Source organism: Trachinotus anak, unplaced genomic scaffold, assembly GCF_046630095.1.
Source record: "Trachinotus anak isolate AG129_WGS33_773 ecotype Australia unplaced genomic scaffold, CSIRO_AGI_Tana_v1 ptg000003l, whole genome shotgun sequence".
Classification (NCBI taxonomy): Eukaryota; Metazoa; Chordata; class Actinopteri; order Carangiformes; family Carangidae; genus Trachinotus; species Trachinotus anak.
The window spans coordinates 6187438-6204512 of record NW_027273854.1 but is presented as its reverse complement, the minus strand read 5'-3'; the positions used below and the strand labels follow the sequence as shown (position 1 = coordinate 6204512).

The following is a 17075-nucleotide window of genomic DNA, read 5'->3' as shown; positions in this document are numbered from 1 at the left end:
ATTTTTATATGCATTTTGCACTGCAAACTTGTAAATATGAAAAAGGCTATTTGGACAAAATAGTCCCAGTGTATTTTTAAAGCAGTCGGCATGTCTGTTACTCAGCTTCATGAATTTCACGCAATAGTCCAAAATAAAACAATATCAACTATATGACTGCAGAAAGTAGCCAAGTAAGAAAAAGTATTACAGATGTATTTAATGATTTGAGACCAACATTACTCATTTAAGGCATTTAAGACTGAAGTGATTGCAACACCTCTACATTTGTTTTCAGTGGCACAGATTGATTGTCATGGAAAAGAGATACAAAAATAGATGCCAAAGGAGTCTTTTTAATCAAAACTTCACATTTTTCATTTGTGATTGAACACTTGAAATCCCTCTCTCATACAAACAAATGCATCTTCCTGAAAAAAACATTTCGAAAGCATAAGACAGACTAAATGCCAATGGAAGGCACTTCACTAAAACTTGAATACAAGACACAAGAAGAGCTATACAGTTTTTGACATGTACTTGTGTGACTGTGACTCATCACAGAGCGCGCCTTCAAAAAAATTCAACAGTTTTAAGAGTTAGCTTTGTAGATGAACGAAATGCAAACACACAAACACACTTGGCAAAGATCCATTAGGAAAAGATAAATGCGTCAGGTTTGCAAGCACTAAAGCATGTTAGGAGCTCAGTGAGTAGAAACAAGACAACAACCAACACATCTTAACTTTGAATTGTTTACTGACGGCAAGATTCATTACAGCTCTATTGCTTGATCCTATTGACTTACAATAACAACAGTCTCGATGGTGTATGTACAGTGGCTGTCTCTGAGCTGCTTGTGTTAACCTGTCTGACACACCCTGTTGAGCTCTGACCAAATCATGAGGTCTGAGCCAAGCTGACGGTAGCGTCAGTGCACTTCCCATTTATTTAGAGTCCACACAATCCCCCCTGCATCTCTGTGCTTGTATCACCCTCTGATATGCTCTGCTATCTGCCTACACAGACAAACCTGTCATGGAGCAGTTGGTTGCACATATTATTCTACTGGTGTGTTTATTTTTTTCTTTAGTTGTCCCACCTGCTCTTTCTACGTTTTGGCGGTTCAGGCACAGCAAAGCTATCATCTCCTCTGTCCCTCCCCTCCCCACTCCCCCTGTCTCCCCCGTCCCTGTCACTCCTTCGATCATCTCTGTCCCTCCTGCTTCCATCTCCGTTGCGACTGTCGCCATGGCGGCTGCTGCTGTAGCGATCCCGGTCCCCATGGCGGTCACGGTCTCTGTCTCCAAGCCGATCTCGTTCACTGTAGCGGTCCTCACCACTGTGCCGGTCGCTCCTGTCGCTGTGGCGGTGGTAACTGTCCCCATGGCGCCCCCGGTCCTCACTATGTCTGTCCCGTGAGCTTTCTCTCTGTGGGGGAGGTGCAGGTGGAGGGTAGCTGTGCTGTGAACTGGTTTGACTGGCAGGCACTGAGCTGAGGGAGCCGGCGCTGGTGAAGCCAGAGATCGACAAGGTGGCAGAGTGGGACCTCTCTGAGCCATTGGCAGCCTCTGTCGGCACCGAGCTCAGACTGCCGGCACTGGTCCAGCCTGAGGAGCTGTTAGACTTGGTGCTGAGCTTAGGAGGGCCGCTTGTCGCAGCCACAAAGTGGCTCTTATACTGAGCCTAGAAGGAAGAGGAAACATTGAGAAGAAGAGATTAGCTGTCTGGAGGCAAAACAAGGTGTGATGAAACTTCAAAGTCTGAAAAAGGATTTTACTGTCTCATAACATAAAATGACCAAAATATATCTGCAGGGTGGTGATAGGACTGTTAATCTTCTTTTCCAGGTATTAAAATGTTTGCCTTTGAAAAGTCACTTTGCTGCTGATGCTGTTTCGAAACTTCAAGACATTGTGAAGGGAAACAACACGTCATTCTTAAACATTTCAGTTTGGAGTTTGTTCTGCTTCAGGTGCAGTTTTTACAACTGGCTAAAAGAAATATTAAGTTAATGTATGAATTCATTGAATGAAAAAAAAGAACTACAGCACATATTTAGAGTCTAACAGCAGTGAAACATAACACAGAAAATCAAAAATTAAATTGTATCAAATAACTGCAAAATAAACTTGATGGCAAAGACAGAATTCTACCTGGAAGGCTTGTTTCATTGCAGACATGCGGTCTCCCATCGCCCCAGTAGCTGGTTTGATGTAGCCTTCATAGCTACTAGTGGAAGACAACAAGCTGCTACTACTGCTGCTGCTGCTGCTGCTGGTGGTACGATCCTGCAAACACAACAGCATCCTCAATTTAGAAGAAATATCTTAACCACCATAGAGTTTTAATACTGTCACAGTTTAGAGGGATTATTTGTTGGGTGTTTTGTTTGTTATTTTACTCACAGAGCTTTCAGCCCCCAGGCCTGGCCTCTCTCTGTAACCAAGCCCACCTCCACCAATATTCAGCTTCTTTCCTTTACCACCCTTGAATCTGGATTTCCTAAACCATGGATTCTGAGAAAAACATGAATAGAGAGCAAAGTTAAACTGCACTCCACATATTTAGCCTAGTTACTATAAAACATTTCTGACCCTCACCTGCATGGCTAAGTCCATCAGTTCTTTTGAAACAGCTTGATTAGCTCCCTCCAGATTTCTCACAAGGTCTCCAGCGAATGTGGTGTCTTTGCTGGTGAGGAGAGTGTAAGCTACGCCCTTCTCTCCAGCACGACCAGTTCGACCGATCCTGTGAGTGTGTGTGTCAATGTCTCGTGCTACGTCGTAGTTCACCACTGTTCGAATTGATGGGATGTCCAGACCACGAGCTGGGGAGGAATGAAAACAGTAAGGCAGAAATGTTCATTTGAGTTAAACTGGTAAGCTTATACTTTACAAGCTTATACATCTTGATATACAGTTAACTATACTATTCCTTCACAGAGCAAATGCTTGAGTAGGTTCATGTGGATGTTCAAACATAAACCCACAAATAGGGGAAGGAAATGGGATGTGGAACCACTCTCCTCTCCACCACCGCCTTGTTTTGTACTCACCAGCTACATCGGTGGCCACCAAAACGGGCAAATTCTTCTTCTTAAAGTCACTGATGACCTTGTTCCTCTCACTCTGGTCCATATCTCCGTGCAGGAGGCCAAGGCTGTAGCCCTCCTGTGTCAGGTTAGTGGCCAATTCTTCACAGTTTGCCTTCTTAGTGACGAAGATGAGGACAGAGCCGGAGGAGGTGAACTCGACCAGCCGCCGGGTCAGCCAGGCCCATTTATCTGTCCCACTAAGCAGCATCTCCACCACTTGGGTCACATCCTCATTGGCCTGGTCAGAGAGGAAACACAGCATTTTTTTTTTATTTTTTTTCCCCCACATTTTAAGGACTGTTTATTTTACTTTAAAATACATCCTTTAGTATTTTGCAATTGAACATAAGAGATTTGAGTGTATTTGAAAATTCAGTGCTCTTGAATTTATAATTCTACATATTTTGGGACCTTGAGAACATACAGACAGTCTAAAAATGGAATAAATAGGCAAATTTGTCTCTTTGTGTAGCTACAATTCTAAATATAACAGTCGACAGATGATGCATGATGCCACATACCTCTCCGATGTCTCCCTGCACCACACGGATGGGATCTATCAAGATGTCTCTGGCCAGCCTCTCGATCTTCTTTCGAAAAGTGGCACTGAACAGAAGAGCTGTGAAGGAAATTATATGAAGAATTATTAAACACACTTTGAGGCCTCGTTACATATGACAATGAAAAATTGTTTTAATATTTAAGGAAAACAACTCACTCTGTCTGTCTGGGCGGACGTGACTAGCAATAGATCTAACTTGATATTCTGAAAGGGAAACGAGAAATAAGCTGCAGTGCATAAAATATGCTTAACAATATTTTTGCTACAGAGCTGAAAATTCCAACCCACCAAAGCCCATGTCAAACATGCGATCTGCCTCATCAAACACCAGGTATGTCACTCTCTGCAGGGACGTGGCCTTCTTTTTCACGTGGTCGATCAGACGACCCTGTGCAAACACACATTATAAGCAGACATTAATATTTTGTTTGTTGTGGCAGTGGATTGTGAATTTTCTTCATAGGAGCGATGTTTAAGACAAAAATTGGTAGTCCCCTCTCTTACCGGAGTGCACACCACGATCTCTGCCCCCTCCTGCAGAGCCTTGGCCTGCTCCCACATGCTGCCTCCTCCATAAACTGCCACAGACCGCAATGAGTAGGCTTTCCCAAAGCGCTTACATTCTGCATGGATCTGGTAAAGATTTAAAGTGACACACATTAGTGCACCAACAAAATATTTTTGTTAATACTAAAGCAACACCCCTCTATTATTACCTCTCAAAAAACCGACTCAAGTATCTTCCCATTTCTTACCTGCTGACAAAGCTCTCTGGTGGGGCACACGATAACTGCGATGGGCCCCTCTCCTGCTTCCAACTCCTTTTGGTCCATGATATGAACCAACATTGGCCAGATAAAAGCTGCAGTTTTGCCACTGCCAGTTTTTGCAATACCAATCATGTCACGTCCGGACAGAGCTATAGGCACACCCTAAACCCCAGATTCAGAACAAAAACAACAGAAATCTTCATCATCAATTTAAAAATAAATAAATAAATAAATAAATATTAATATTTAATTGTGTCGCAACCTTAAGATAAACTTGCACTATACCTGGCACTGAATCGGTGTGGGCTGAGTGTACTCAGACTTGCGGATTTGGTGCATTAGCTGCTCATCAAAGCTGAAGTGGGCAAAGCTGGTACAAGGCTTTGGAGGGGCAGCACCAGATACCTGAGAAAGGCAATGAGCACCAAAGTTTATGTTATATTCTGTCCTGAGTGCGCCAATACAAACAAGATAAACTGTCTGTAATACATGTATCTACTAACGTGCATAAAGGGAATTCTGGACTTACCCGCAAATTCAGTTTCTGCCTTAGCTCCAACACCTGAGTTCCAGTCAGGTTGCTGAGCTCCTCGTGCTCATTGTAAAAGTTTTTCTCAAAGGGTGGGTAATCAATCTATGAAAGAGAACCAAAAGGCTGCAAAAATCACAACAAAATAGTCCACATAACACATGATAAATACATCAAACACGGATCCATCTTTTAAGCTGTGTGTTTAATCAGTATAGACAGCTGTACCTCAGAGTGGTCAATAGGAGGAAGTGGCATGATGATTTTTTTGGTGGTAGAGGCGATTGGGTTCCCATCACTGTCATAGTCAATGTTTTCCTCCTCTTCCTCCTGCGTCAGCCCGGCTGTGGGGTTCTCTGCCATGTAGCGGAAGTAGGCTTCCTGCAGAGAACATAGCACTTCATGTGAAAAATTGAGCCGGACTGCTACTTCCCACAGCATCCAGGCACCAAGAACAAACAGACTCACAATATACCTGAGGAGTCTTTCAGCTTTGTAACAAAAGGATACATTACTGTTCACATTCTGATAGCAACTATTCCTTCATTTGCTGACACGAATTAACAATTAAACATGATTTTTCACACTTTCTACAAAACAATAATCTAAAAGAAAAACATTCCCATCATGATGATCCTAAATATGAAACCTGTATGGTCAGACAGAAGGGAAGGAAGGGGCTTTATAAGAATAGAGAGGGGAGAGGAATGTTTGGTCTGGAGACGTCTCTGATCAGCAATGTAGTGGATTAAAAACTTTGGAGGGCTCACTCACTTGTTCATCTTCTTCTTCAATGTCATCACGAATACCCCTGAAATGACAAGCGGAGAAAAAAAACTTCCCTGCGGCTCGTTCATACACTCAAGACAGCCCACATCCCACTATGACTAAGGTCACTTTGCTTACCTGATGATATCATTAATATCTCTGAATTATCAACAAATACACTGTAACATATGCCATTCTTTGTCCCAGTATTTGGGGAAACTTAAGATATCATTTCTACACAACGCTAAATTGATATTGGTAATTTATAACCTTTGTAAAAGCAGTGAATAGTAAAGGAGGTAAATAAAATTAGCAGTATTATTTTCCCAAATCAGTGGACTTATAGTTTTGCTCACAATTCACTTGTGGGCTATTTTTTCTTTGCTTCTGGTCCAATTTCATTTTAAACACCTACATGAAGGACATTAGGAGGAACTAAATCAAACAAATAAAAAACACTTACTTGGCTGACTTTTTCTCCTTTTCCTTTTCCTCTAGTTTCCTCATATCTTTAGCTGCTTGGTTCTGAAACAATAAAAAAACAAGATGTATTATAGAAAACATTAGATGAAGCATTTGGAAATTTATAAAAAAAAATATATGCTATTCTCTTCTCACCTCAACCTCTGCCATAAAGGCATCCAGTGGGTCATCCTCACTGTCTGAGCCGCCGCCAGACTGCATCTGCTGCCGTGTGGGTGAATTCTCCGCAGGAATGTACGGCAGATCCACATTGCTGCTGGACTCCTCTTCGTCATCTTCAAAATACCTGGTTGAAAATGACAAGAGATGCAGTTTTATATTCATTCTATACCACAAATCACATTACACAATGATAGATTCCCTAGTGTTGACCTGGACATTGTAAAAATGTATGTATGTGTATGGTGTATGATGTCATACTCACGCATTTTCCTCATCAAAATTAGCTCTTTTTGTCCCAATTTTGTAGAATGATGGGAGCTGCTGGTTCTTCCCATAGCCACCTGATCCCGTGGCTCCGAAAGATGTGTGAGTTTTCTGAGGAAGGCGAGGTTCCTCTTTCTTCCCTGCAAGAGAAAATCCTCCAAACCCAAACCCTCGCTTCACACCCGGACCGCCTTTGCTCCAGTTCATGGCTGTGTTCTGCAAACAAGAGGGGAAACAAGCCGTTTAAGTGTTAAAATCCCCCTGTAATTACCCCAGATTTCATTTAAAAACGTGGTGTATAACGTTATCTAGACCAGCACTCGCTACAAGAAAACATTAAGTACAGTATGCAAAGTATGCACGTAGCTGTGCCGGTTAAACATAAGACGAATGTCGCAATAAATACTCACAATTCATAAAACATTTGTATTAATTTTCATTGGGGCGCGCAGGTCTGCCAAAAAGCAATAGCACAATTATCAGGCATATTTTAAACAGGATTCCGTGGGAGAGGACGTTAAGAGGCTGAGAAAGGACGCGTTAACTGTTGGTTAGTAAGCCATTTACTAAATTCGCCAGTAAAAAGCAAGATCTTTAGGATTTTGTTGCTTGCTCAGGGCAGTTACTTTTCATGACAGCAATTTCATAACAACTTAACACAAGCCATGATTTTTGCATACCTAACGCTAGCGTTAGCTCAAGGCCGCAAAATCAGGCCGAGGTAGGTGCAAGGCTCGGGTCGAGACCTGATCGTGAATGTGGCTAAGTTAGCCTACCTTTCATGACCCTGTGGAGTAACCAGCAACATTTTTCGTTGACTGATTGTATCGATAATTTTGTAAAAGTGGCCAACAGTGAGTATTTACCTGTTTGTGGCGACAGTAGAAGCTCCTGTCTGTGTTGTCATTAGAAGAAGCGGCGCTTGCGTCATCAGCCCGCGCAAAGCTTCTCCGTGGGCGTGTCGTCGTTCGTGCGCGACACGACGGCCAGCCAAGAAAGCGTAGTGGAGAGCTGTCAAAAACATTCCGCAGGAGAGGATGGGCAGCCAAACAAGTTGTCCTAGAATATAAATATTACTGCAACCAGGAATTGCTGTTTTAAACATCACATCGGTAAGTTATTAAGACATTAAGATAATGCAGTTTTCTTGTTACAGTAAGTCACGGTAGCTGCCTTAGCTAACGGTAATTGACTAGTGTTAGCCTGCGCCGTCCATCATAGCAACATTAGCGAGGTATTAGCAAGAACTGAGCTCTGCTTGAGACGAATCTGCTTTTAGTTTATTGTAGTGATTGTTTTTTCTTGTGCGGTTCAAACTAATTGATTTTCAGTCAGCATACGCGTTTGCATAATAACCACAAATATTCAGGCGTGGAAGTCGATTGGTTTCAATCTCAAAATCAGCTTGAATGGAGATATCATCATTTAAGGCAGCACTAACTACTGAAAGATCATCTGGCTGCAAGACTTTACTCTTTACTTTGCTATTTAAGGTTTAATAATCACGTTAATTAGTAATAACTTCTGTGCATAGCATGCATTAGGAAAGGCAATTTAACATGCTTGGTTATGTGTCAAAACAATTCCACACTAAAAACAGAATATAAAATTAAAATTACAAAGGTATTGAGATTATTTTAGGCACACAGAGCAATGGTATAAAGAGAATAGTATAAATTTTTTAATTTATATAAATACAATTAATTGAATAGATATTTTTCAAGACACTATTATAGTAAATCTGACATGCAAAGCAATGAAATGGGGAATATTAACAGAAATAGGAGCTATAAAGCTATAAAGACAACATGCTGAATCATTAGACACTAATTGACTCATTTATAGCAGAAGCACAAACATAAATGACTCATACGGTACATAAAATACATAAACCACTCTGGCACAATAGCAGGAGGAGACCAAACAGAGACATCTTCTTTTTCACAGTTTTTTTTTCACTTTTCTTCACAGATACTCCGTGCCTGTGTTTTCAGCATCATATGTAACACACTCAAGCGGATCCATGTCTTTTCTTGTAAGTGTTTTCCAAGTGTGTCCTATTTTAGACGTAGGCTTACAGGGCCAGTTTCCCAGACAAGGATTAAATCTAATTCAAGACGTAGAATTAAATCTGCAGTACTCATATGTCTTTTAATTAATATCTTTGGTCCAGGAGAAGGCTTAATCACCGTAAGGGAAATCGGTCTTTTATCACATGTATGATAGCTTTCATTGCAAGCAGCCAAACACTGCTGTCATCATAATATCATTACGCACAGCTGTATTTATAAAGTTTAAGTTTATAAAGTTTACCCATTCACCCAACACTGCTCAAAGATGAGAATGGCTGAATGAAATTGCTAGCCTTTTTTTTTTTTTTTTTTTAAATGGCACTTTCTCTGACCTTCTCTTCCACAGAAGCGACAGAAATCTTTTATAGCTGCAAATTAGGCTGTCAGCACGAACTGTCTTTATTCAACAGCTTTAAATTTGTTTATGTTTCTGTGGAACCTTTCCTTATTCTTCCTTGCATTTTCTCTCTTTTTTTCCATGTCTTTCAATAACCCTCTGTGTCTGTCAGCGTTGGGTATCTGAGAAATTGAGTGTGGAGAGCCTGCGGGATTTGGAGTTATTTGGAGGTGAGGTTCAAGGCAAACCAAATTGCAATGAAAGCGTTCAGGATTCCCAGTCCACTGCTTACACATTCTCTTCATCAGCACAAACAGAAAACAACATTCAGTTCTAAATGAAGCTTTGCTTGAAGTGAGTAGTCGCTTTGCTCTGCCTCCCAGATGTCATCCTTGAATTACAATTACGAAAGTTTGCCAATCAGTTATCTGTTACCAGCCTTGAGCGCTATTGACTCATTGTTTCTGTTTGCTTCAATAGTTTATCAGGAGGCACAAGCATAAAAACTTTTTAAATCAATGTCTCATTTGGGCTTGTGCCATACAAAAAGTCTGTGCCATTTTATTCAATGCTGCTTATGATTTTCTTTAGTCTAATGTGTTTATCTTATGTGTCATGGTGTGAATTATGTACTTGTTTTTGGCTGTCAAATATTTTTATTTGCCATTTATACCTAAATTAGATTTTTCCCTCTTGTGGAGATTCTTCTTTTTTAAACAGTTAATTGTTAATTTAATCAGAACTTGTATCAGATCCTCAAAGCTGTTGTATCAAGTTTGAGATAGCAGTTAGGTTTTTGCTTTACTGTTGCACTCATGCGATAATGAAATTACGATAAATATGAGCTGGCAATGGAAAAACTTTTCACCTCAGTGGCAATTATTGTGTGTTTTTGTGTGGGCTGGTGTATCTCATGGTATTATGGCTTGCAGAACAGCACCAGTTAGCAGTCCATGATGAATCCAAATCATCAGTTACATGTAAACTAATACCTATTTTACAAACACAAGGTAAATAAAGTAAACAGCAAAGGATAAGTACAAGGGATGCAATTTAGTTCCATTCATTAAGTCCATTTGCCCCATTTATTTTTTAGCAACTTAAAGTTAACAGAAACAGTTGAGTTTTTGTTAAGTGCAAGGAGACTTTATGAATGCACATATGTTGAGGGAGGGGCTTTGCTATGGAGTTATTTTTGATTTGTTATGGAAGCGTTCGTGGTTTTGCAGCGTTCACAGCTTTTTAAATTCCCAACAAGTTCTATGATTCACTTAATTTAAATGGTGATTCAAAAAACATGCATAGTGTTATCAGCTGGCTGCATGATTCACAGTTTCAAGTTATTCAGAGTCCAGAGGTTTGATACAGCAGCAGCAGGACCAGAGTATCAGACTTGCCCACTCACTCCCAGTTTATCTCACTTCTGCCCAACTGACACGTATGATGTTGAGAATTGTGCATGCAAGGCCTGCAGACAGCTCAGGATAAATACCACTCTAACTTTAATTCATTCAACGAAAGTTGATGGAGCTGGAATTTTTTTTTTATCCTAGTATTGTACCCACTGATTGCGACTGGAGGTTAAATGTCTTGCTGATAGATTTTGAATGAGACTAGGGAGGTTCTTATTCCCTTTTTCTTGCTTAGCTTTTCCCCTCAGTCTGTGACTTGAACCAACAATGTTCCAGTCATAAGTCTCTCAAGTCCTGGGGGCCGATTTGATGGTTGTATTTTTAGAAAAGTAAACATAAATAATTATGTTGGTCTTCATCTAGACCAAGCAAGTAGCAAGTAGAGTCCTGAAAAATATGTTTTTCTGAAATCATACTCATTAAAAAAAGGCCTCAAGGTTTGGAAGTTTCAGTGCTTTTATTATCCATATTATTTTTGAAATGGACTGTTTTAACTTCTGTTTGTAGATTTCTTGCCAAAATAGCTTATTAGTCAGAGGCTATATTTATTACTGGTGGTAGTTCCCCACTATGACTCATGGCAGTGGTTTTATTTTTTCTGTGATATTTCCAACATTCACTTTAAGGCTGGCGAGAGCAGATGGTTTTGAAAACAAATGAATAAGAACTATACTACACGTGAAAGTAGAGTGAAAGGGTCATTTTCGAGACTGTAGTTTGTTAGTTGCAGATGGCAACTGTCCAGGTGTCATGAAACTAGATATATAGTCATAGAGTATAATTTCTGGCATATCATTGAAGTGTTTGTGTACTATTGAAAGGTTCTGTGGTGAATTGTGCCTTTTTTTTTCTTTGCAAACTTGGCCTCATTTTCATTTTCTTGTTGGCTGGTCATTGCTCAATGCTGCATGTTTGTTCAAGTGTATTATTTCTGTTTTTGCTTGTGCTGTGTTCCCATTGCCTTACATAATATTTGGAAAGAACCTGCTGGATTTAGCTAGATTATTATCCTGTTCTTTTTCATTTGCTTTGATGGGGAAAATATTTAATTATGGTTTTATGCAGATGTAAGCACTTTGCTTGGGTGAGAACAAATTTTTGCTGCTGCAGTGCGGTTTCAGTTTAATCATGTTCCCACAAGTTACCATGAAACCTGTCTGTATTGATAACAGTGCATCACATTGTTGCCAGAAAGGCATTAGAATAATCCTGTTAGTGACAGGGAAAGCAGCAAAGGTCATCAATGAAATTCTGAAGCATGCATCAAACTCCCACGACCAGAGGCCGCTTCCCAGTTCAAGAGCTGCTCTAAACACAGATCCTTCTCTTGTTGTGTGTGTGTTCATGTCTTTGTGTCATTGATGTGGTTTTTCTACCCCAGAGCAGGCTCAGGGACTCTCACACAGGAAAGTAAGTGTGGTACTCCTGTCACTGCATCATCATCCACCATTTGCCCTTTGTGTATGTGCGTGCAGCATGTGTATGTGCGCATACAGATTTATATATAAAGGGCTCCACAAACCCCGAGGCTTTGCACATTTATGTATGCATGAGTGCTCAGTTGTACATGCTCTACATGCTCGTAGCTCAGACAGCCGTTTCATCCCACTCACCAGGACAGGGAAACGGTAGAGTGTCATACAGCCAATCCAAATGGTCCTGTCTGAGTCTATAGTCTGCTGTTAACCTGCTGTGCTCCAGGAAACTGCTGTTTGGATTTTTGTGTCTTTGAGTTGCCTCACTAATTTCTTCTAAGAATATGCTGTGTTGTGAGTATTCAGTGTTTGCGTTTTGACTCTGCCTGTCTGTGTTGACGGCTTGTCGAGTTGATGGTGAACTGCTGTGGTGTCACAGCCACTGTGTGTCCCTGCAGGCTGTGGATGGGTGGAGTTCCATGTGTTCAGCTTTGGCAATGCACGGCAACCCCTTCTGAATCTGATCACATTGGCAGTCCCGTGGGCACCCCATGTGATTAGATGAACATTTACAGATGCTCCCTTAACTGACGGCTGCCATAGCATGTTTGACTTTGCCATCGTGCCAGTTTTAATTGACTTTAATTGAATTCAGTGTATATATGGAAGAAGGCCCTCTCTGGAGCTGTCCACACATGGAGCAGCTCCTGGTTTCATCTGTGAGGATATTTTCAGAGATGTGTGCGATATTGATCTTGAAGTCATCTCTGACTCGTAGGAAACAATTACGCTCAAGGAAGGAACTATCCTAACTCTGACTGTCCGTCTGCGTTCTGGTCACCATGGAAACAATCCAAGTATTACACAGCTCGCTTTCATTTGCCTCCACAGCTTGCTACTGCAATCTGTCCATTTCCATCATTTGAATGTCAGTAAATTGATGGAATTCAGGAGTCCTCACTGCAGTAATAACTTTTTCTTATATGTCTGTCATGCACAAGTCTGAAAGAATTTCTGACTGAGAGCAGGAAGACATACACAATGTGTAGACCACACTTTGTGATTCTTTCATTACACAATATTATAAAAACTTACTTCCTCAAGGAAAAATCATATTAGTGTTTCACATATACTGTAACTGTCTTAGGCCATAAAAACAACATGCACTGTTTTATATTTAGTCATACTGTTGTATAATGTTACTAGACCCACTGTAGACACCTGTGTATTTTTTTAAATATTCTGCTGGTGATGGTTCGGTGCCAGCACATGTTACTAATGTCTTCCAATTTCTGTTTTTTTTTTCCTTTGACTAGTGTGAACACAGCTTGATAACACTTTGTGATCTTTTAACAGATATCACACATATGACCAAGCCTCTGTTAGTCACTGTAGGAACAATCCTACACTCTTAACAAGTCAAGTCAGTTTCACAACCGATCTTCATCCACTCTTTTTCTTCTCTTCTACCTTCAGGCCCATGAAGACAGTCAGGAGAGTCTGACCTCCCTCCCTCGTCGGGACACCATGGGCAGCTTCCTCGCTGACAGCAGCTCATACGAGCTCCTCACCGTTATTGGTATGTGAAGGCATACAACATGTGTTGTTAGTTGTTTTTGGACAGAAACTAATCAGTGCTATTGCTCAGATATGAATTTGTTTGGTATTTTACAACATGTTTACAACACAAATGCCCACAAACCAAGTACTGGAGGATACTTGTTTAACAGTGACATGAATATTTTCTAAATGAAGTTTTTGTTGGCGGTGTTTTAGGCCGGGGGTTGGACGACTTGATGACTGTGAACCTGGCTCGATATAAACCCACAGGGGAACATGTGGCTATCCGGCGGATTGACCTGGAGTCGTGCACTAATGACATGGTTACCTATCTGCAGGTGTGCAACAGTCTGCATGTTTCCGCTCCTCTGTAGTTACTTCATTTCCTCTGTTAGCGAATAAAACTCCCCTTCCTTTAATCTCACTGCTTCATTTGGAATCCTTATGTAACCTGTGTGTGTCTGTGTGTGTCTGTGTGTGTCTGTGTGTGTGTGTGTGTGTGTGTGTGTGTGTGTGTGTCTGTGTGTCTGTGTGTCTGTGTGTCTGTGTGTCTGTGTGTGTGTGTGTTCTAATTAACTTCCCTCTCCTTACTGCTCGGCCTTCACTGCCAAATCAGATTCAGAATCATCTTCTCTGCCTGTCCTCTTGACATAATAAGATGTAATTTCCTCTCCTCTGCATCACAGGGTGAACTTCATGTGTCAAAGTTGTTTCACCACCCCAGTATTCTACCCTACAAGAGTGTCTTTATAGCAGAAAATGAACTGTGGGTCATCACCCCCTTCATGGCTTATGGTAAGAAACTGTGCACTTAAACTACCACTGCATCTTATTATACATAATACAAGTACGTGAACATTATAACTGAAGAGCTTCCTCATCCTGATGACCTGTGTCTGATCATTAATCAGGATCGGCCAGAGATCTGATCTGCACACATTTCGCCGATGGTATGAGTGAGCTGACCATCTCCTATATTTTACTGGGCATGCTCAAAGCTCTTCAATATATCCACCACATGGGATATGTGCACCGGTAAGACATACTAACTAGATGGCTTTCAGTTTCAGCTTTTTGTGTCATATATAACTGTCATGACAAATCAAAAAACTATTAAATGACAAATCACAAAACTATGAAATTAAATAGATATTAAATGTGTCATTTAATTTGTGACAGAGCATTTATATTTACAGTCTGAACAAACCAGTATCTGTATCTTCTTCATTATTTCTTCTTTTGTGCTGGTTTAGGTTTTAATAAATTGACAATATTGGTCAACCAAATACCAGTCTGACCTCACTTGTAAATGCAGGTCAGTGGAATATTGATTGTCTTGATTGTGTCTGGGTCTGTGTAGGAGTGTGAAGGCCAGCCACGTGTTGATCTCAGCAGACGGACAGGTTTGCATGTCAGGTCTGCGGAGCATCTTCAGTCTGATCCGTCATGGGCAGAGGGCCAGGGTTGTGCATGACTTTCCTCAGTATAGCGTCAAGGTGCTGCCCTGGCTCAGCCCCGAAGTGCTGCAACAGGTAACTGCATTTCTCCACACTGTAGCATTGGATGATGTGATTATACTGTCTCTGAGTAAAGTAAAGGTGGCCTAATGAAGGGTATTCTTAAGAGAAGCATCTCTGTGTAAGAAGGTTTAAGGATTACATTTCTTTGTGCTGTAAAATTAGCAGGAACCTGAAGTAAGGTCTTGATGAAATGGACACTGTGAATGTTTTTCTCAGAACCTGCAGGGCTACGACTCCCGGTCGGACATCTACAGTCTCGGCATCACAGCCTGTGAACTGGCAAATGGACATGTCCCCTTCAAAGACATGCCAGCTACACAAGTGAGTATTTGTGAAAGGAATACTTAAGTAGTCAGGTTCAGTGTCATTTTTATTGTTATTGGCACAGTAATAAAATTCAGCTACAAAAGACTCTGCAGTGATTTTTTTTTTTTTTTTTTTGTGAACACCACAGTAAAAGTCTGTGAACTGCCCTAAATGGAAAAGAAAGGTGATCTAACACTTCCCTCCTCCTCCTCTCTTCATTTCCACAGATGTTGCTGGAGAAGCTAAATGGGACGGTGCCATGTTTGCTGGACACCAGCACTATTCCACCAGATGAGCTGTCCATGAAACCATCCCGCTCTGGGGCTGACTCCGGGATCTGCGAGGGTCCGGGAGCCGGAGGCGCCAGACACTCCAACGGGGAGCCCTCCTCCTCGTCTGCAGGACACCCATACAACCGAACGTTCTCCCCACTCTTCCACGCCTTTGTTGAGTTGTGTCTGCAGCGAGACCCAGAAAAGAGGTTGGGAGTTTTCTTTCTGCTCACAATATTGATTTGTAACATTTTTAAGGTTCAAGACACTGATTTCCTTCCCGTTGTTTTCCATCAGGCCGTCTGCCACCACTCTGATAGGTCACCCCTTCTTCAAACAGGTGTGTAAAATATCAGTAACCCAGATATTATCTATTAAGAAAACAATCCTGATTTTTTTTTTTTTTTTTATATTCATTTGTTGCTTTAGATCTCTGAAGCAACAAACTATCTTCTTAGCTTAGTAGTAAAATAAAACCCCACTACGTTTTAAATCCCAATTACATTTAAAATACTTTTTTTTTTTCACTCTCTCAGATCAAACGCCATCCCTCTGAAGCGCTGCCTGAGCTGCTGCGGCCCGTGTCGCCCATCACCAGCTTTGACAGCTCCCAGCCGCAGGACTCTCCGTCTGGACTGGCCAGTCTGGAGTCGGGTCTCAGCCACCTGGAGGTGGACGACTGGGACTTCTGACAGTGGAAGACTCAGTGGAGAGACACTTGTAGGATCATGATGGCAAGGCCTCTGAGCAGACAGGACAAGATTTGTTTTTGCAATGGCCCCCTTGTAAATAATACAACTGTCAAACTGAAAGGATGCTGTTCTCAGACTGAGGTTAAAAGCCAGCAGCCATCTTGCCTCTTTCTGATGTCTCTTGCACGCTTTTGGTCTCTAGATATGCACAGACTTTTACACTGCACCAATGGCCTCTCTCTCGCTCTAAACACACACACACCTGTTTACAGATTGTACTTACACACGAGCCCCCTGGAGCCAAAACACAACAGCACTCCTCTATTCCTCGTGCTGAGGTCAGAGGATTTAAGGATGTAGATGTAGCCTAAACCTAAAGATCCTTGTCAAACGGATCAGTGGGAAGCCGCTACTAAATATTCAGAGGGGTCTCTCTACCTCTTGTTGGAACATGGCCGCTTTATGTGGCCCATCTGCTCAGTGAGACCACCATAAGGGTGCACACCAGTTGCCACAGCTGACTCATACAGCCCACCACCTGATGGAGGGTTTCTGAGGGTCAGCGAAACCAACAGCATGTATATGCATCTCTTTGCTCTCTGCCTGTGTTACAGTGTAAACCACATCTCATGCTTTACACATCACTTTTTTTTTTGCTGCACAGAGGTTAAGTACAACACCGGTTTAGTTTAACCTTCAGAGCATAGAAGTGTGCATTTCCTTCAACTTACTCTGGGCGTGATGTTACTTCTGTCAAAAGTGAATGTTATATTGGTGCTTGTTTTGTCTGCATGTATTTGAAAGTGAGGACAAAGCAAAGTGTTGCAGATGTCAAACTTGACCTTTAACAATAAACATTGTTCACTTTAATGTTT

General features: G+C 41.4%; 2 protein-coding genes across 6 annotated transcripts; one reads left to right on the top strand and one right to left on the bottom strand.

Annotated features, from left to right (window-relative positions):
• Positions 1–315: 315 nt before the first annotated feature.
• On the bottom strand, positions 316–7569 carry ddx42 (DEAD (Asp-Glu-Ala-Asp) box helicase 42). 2 transcript variants are annotated; one of them, XM_071469341.1, is made up of 18 exons: positions 7481–7569; positions 6613–6830; positions 6324–6474; positions 6169–6230; positions 5712–5748; positions 5166–5318; positions 4938–5042; positions 4694–4813; positions 4394–4570; positions 4143–4271; positions 3927–4026; positions 3795–3842; positions 3598–3695; positions 3038–3314; positions 2583–2809; positions 2388–2498; positions 2136–2270; positions 316–1665 (listed from the first exon to the last, which is right to left on the bottom strand). In XM_071469341.1, exons 2-18 carry the CDS (start codon positions 6819–6821, stop codon positions 1069–1071), a joined length of 2736 nt encoding a protein of 911 aa, XP_071325442.1. In that variant the 5' UTR covers positions 6822–6830; positions 7481–7569; the 3' UTR covers positions 316–1068. The 2 variants fall into 2 exon arrangements, with proteins under 2 accessions (XP_071325442.1, XP_071325451.1); XM_071469350.1 differs by lacking the exon at positions 5712–5748 and having other exon boundaries at positions 7481–7543.
• Positions 7570–7584: 15 nt separating this feature from the next.
• strada (STE20 related adaptor alpha) lies at positions 7585–17070 on the top strand. Of its 4 annotated transcripts, XM_071469394.1 has the most exons (13): positions 7585–7726; positions 8586–8649; positions 9196–9253; positions 11817–11845; positions 13327–13429; positions 13627–13748; positions 14097–14205; positions 14322–14445; positions 14771–14942; positions 15147–15251; positions 15464–15717; positions 15806–15848; positions 16045–17070. In XM_071469394.1, exons 2-13 carry the CDS (start codon positions 8638–8640, stop codon positions 16198–16200), a joined length of 1287 nt encoding a protein of 428 aa, XP_071325495.1. In that variant the 5' UTR covers positions 7585–7726; positions 8586–8637; the 3' UTR covers positions 16201–17070. The 4 variants fall into 4 exon arrangements, with proteins under 4 accessions (XP_071325495.1, XP_071325502.1, XP_071325523.1 ...); XM_071469412.1 differs by lacking the exon at positions 11817–11845 and having other exon boundaries at positions 7591–7726; XM_071469401.1 differs by lacking the exons at positions 9196–9253; positions 11817–11845.
• The last annotated feature ends 5 nt before the right edge of the window (positions 17071–17075 follow it).

Bases quoted from the DNA above. Each gene is read 5' to 3' on its own strand.
- ddx42 (XM_071469341.1), bottom strand. From the start codon at position 6,821: ATGAACTGGAGCAAAGGCGGTCCGGGTGTGAAGCGAGGGTTTGGGTTT. The intron at 2,499-2,582 runs GTGAGGGTCAGA...TGTTTTTCTCAG, and splicing joins TGATGGACTTAGCCATGCAG to AATCCATGGTTTAGGAAATC. The intron at 2,271-2,387 runs GTGAGTAAAATA...TTGTGTTTGCAG, and splicing joins GCCTGGGGGCTGAAAGCTCT to GATCGTACCACCAGCAGCAG.
- strada (XM_071469394.1), top strand. The intron at 14,206-14,321 runs GTAAGAAACTGT...ATCATTAATCAG, and splicing joins CACCCCCTTCATGGCTTATG to GATCGGCCAGAGATCTGATC. The intron at 15,718-15,805 runs GTTGGGAGTTTT...GTTTTCCATCAG, and splicing joins CAGCGAGACCCAGAAAAGAG to GCCGTCTGCCACCACTCTGA.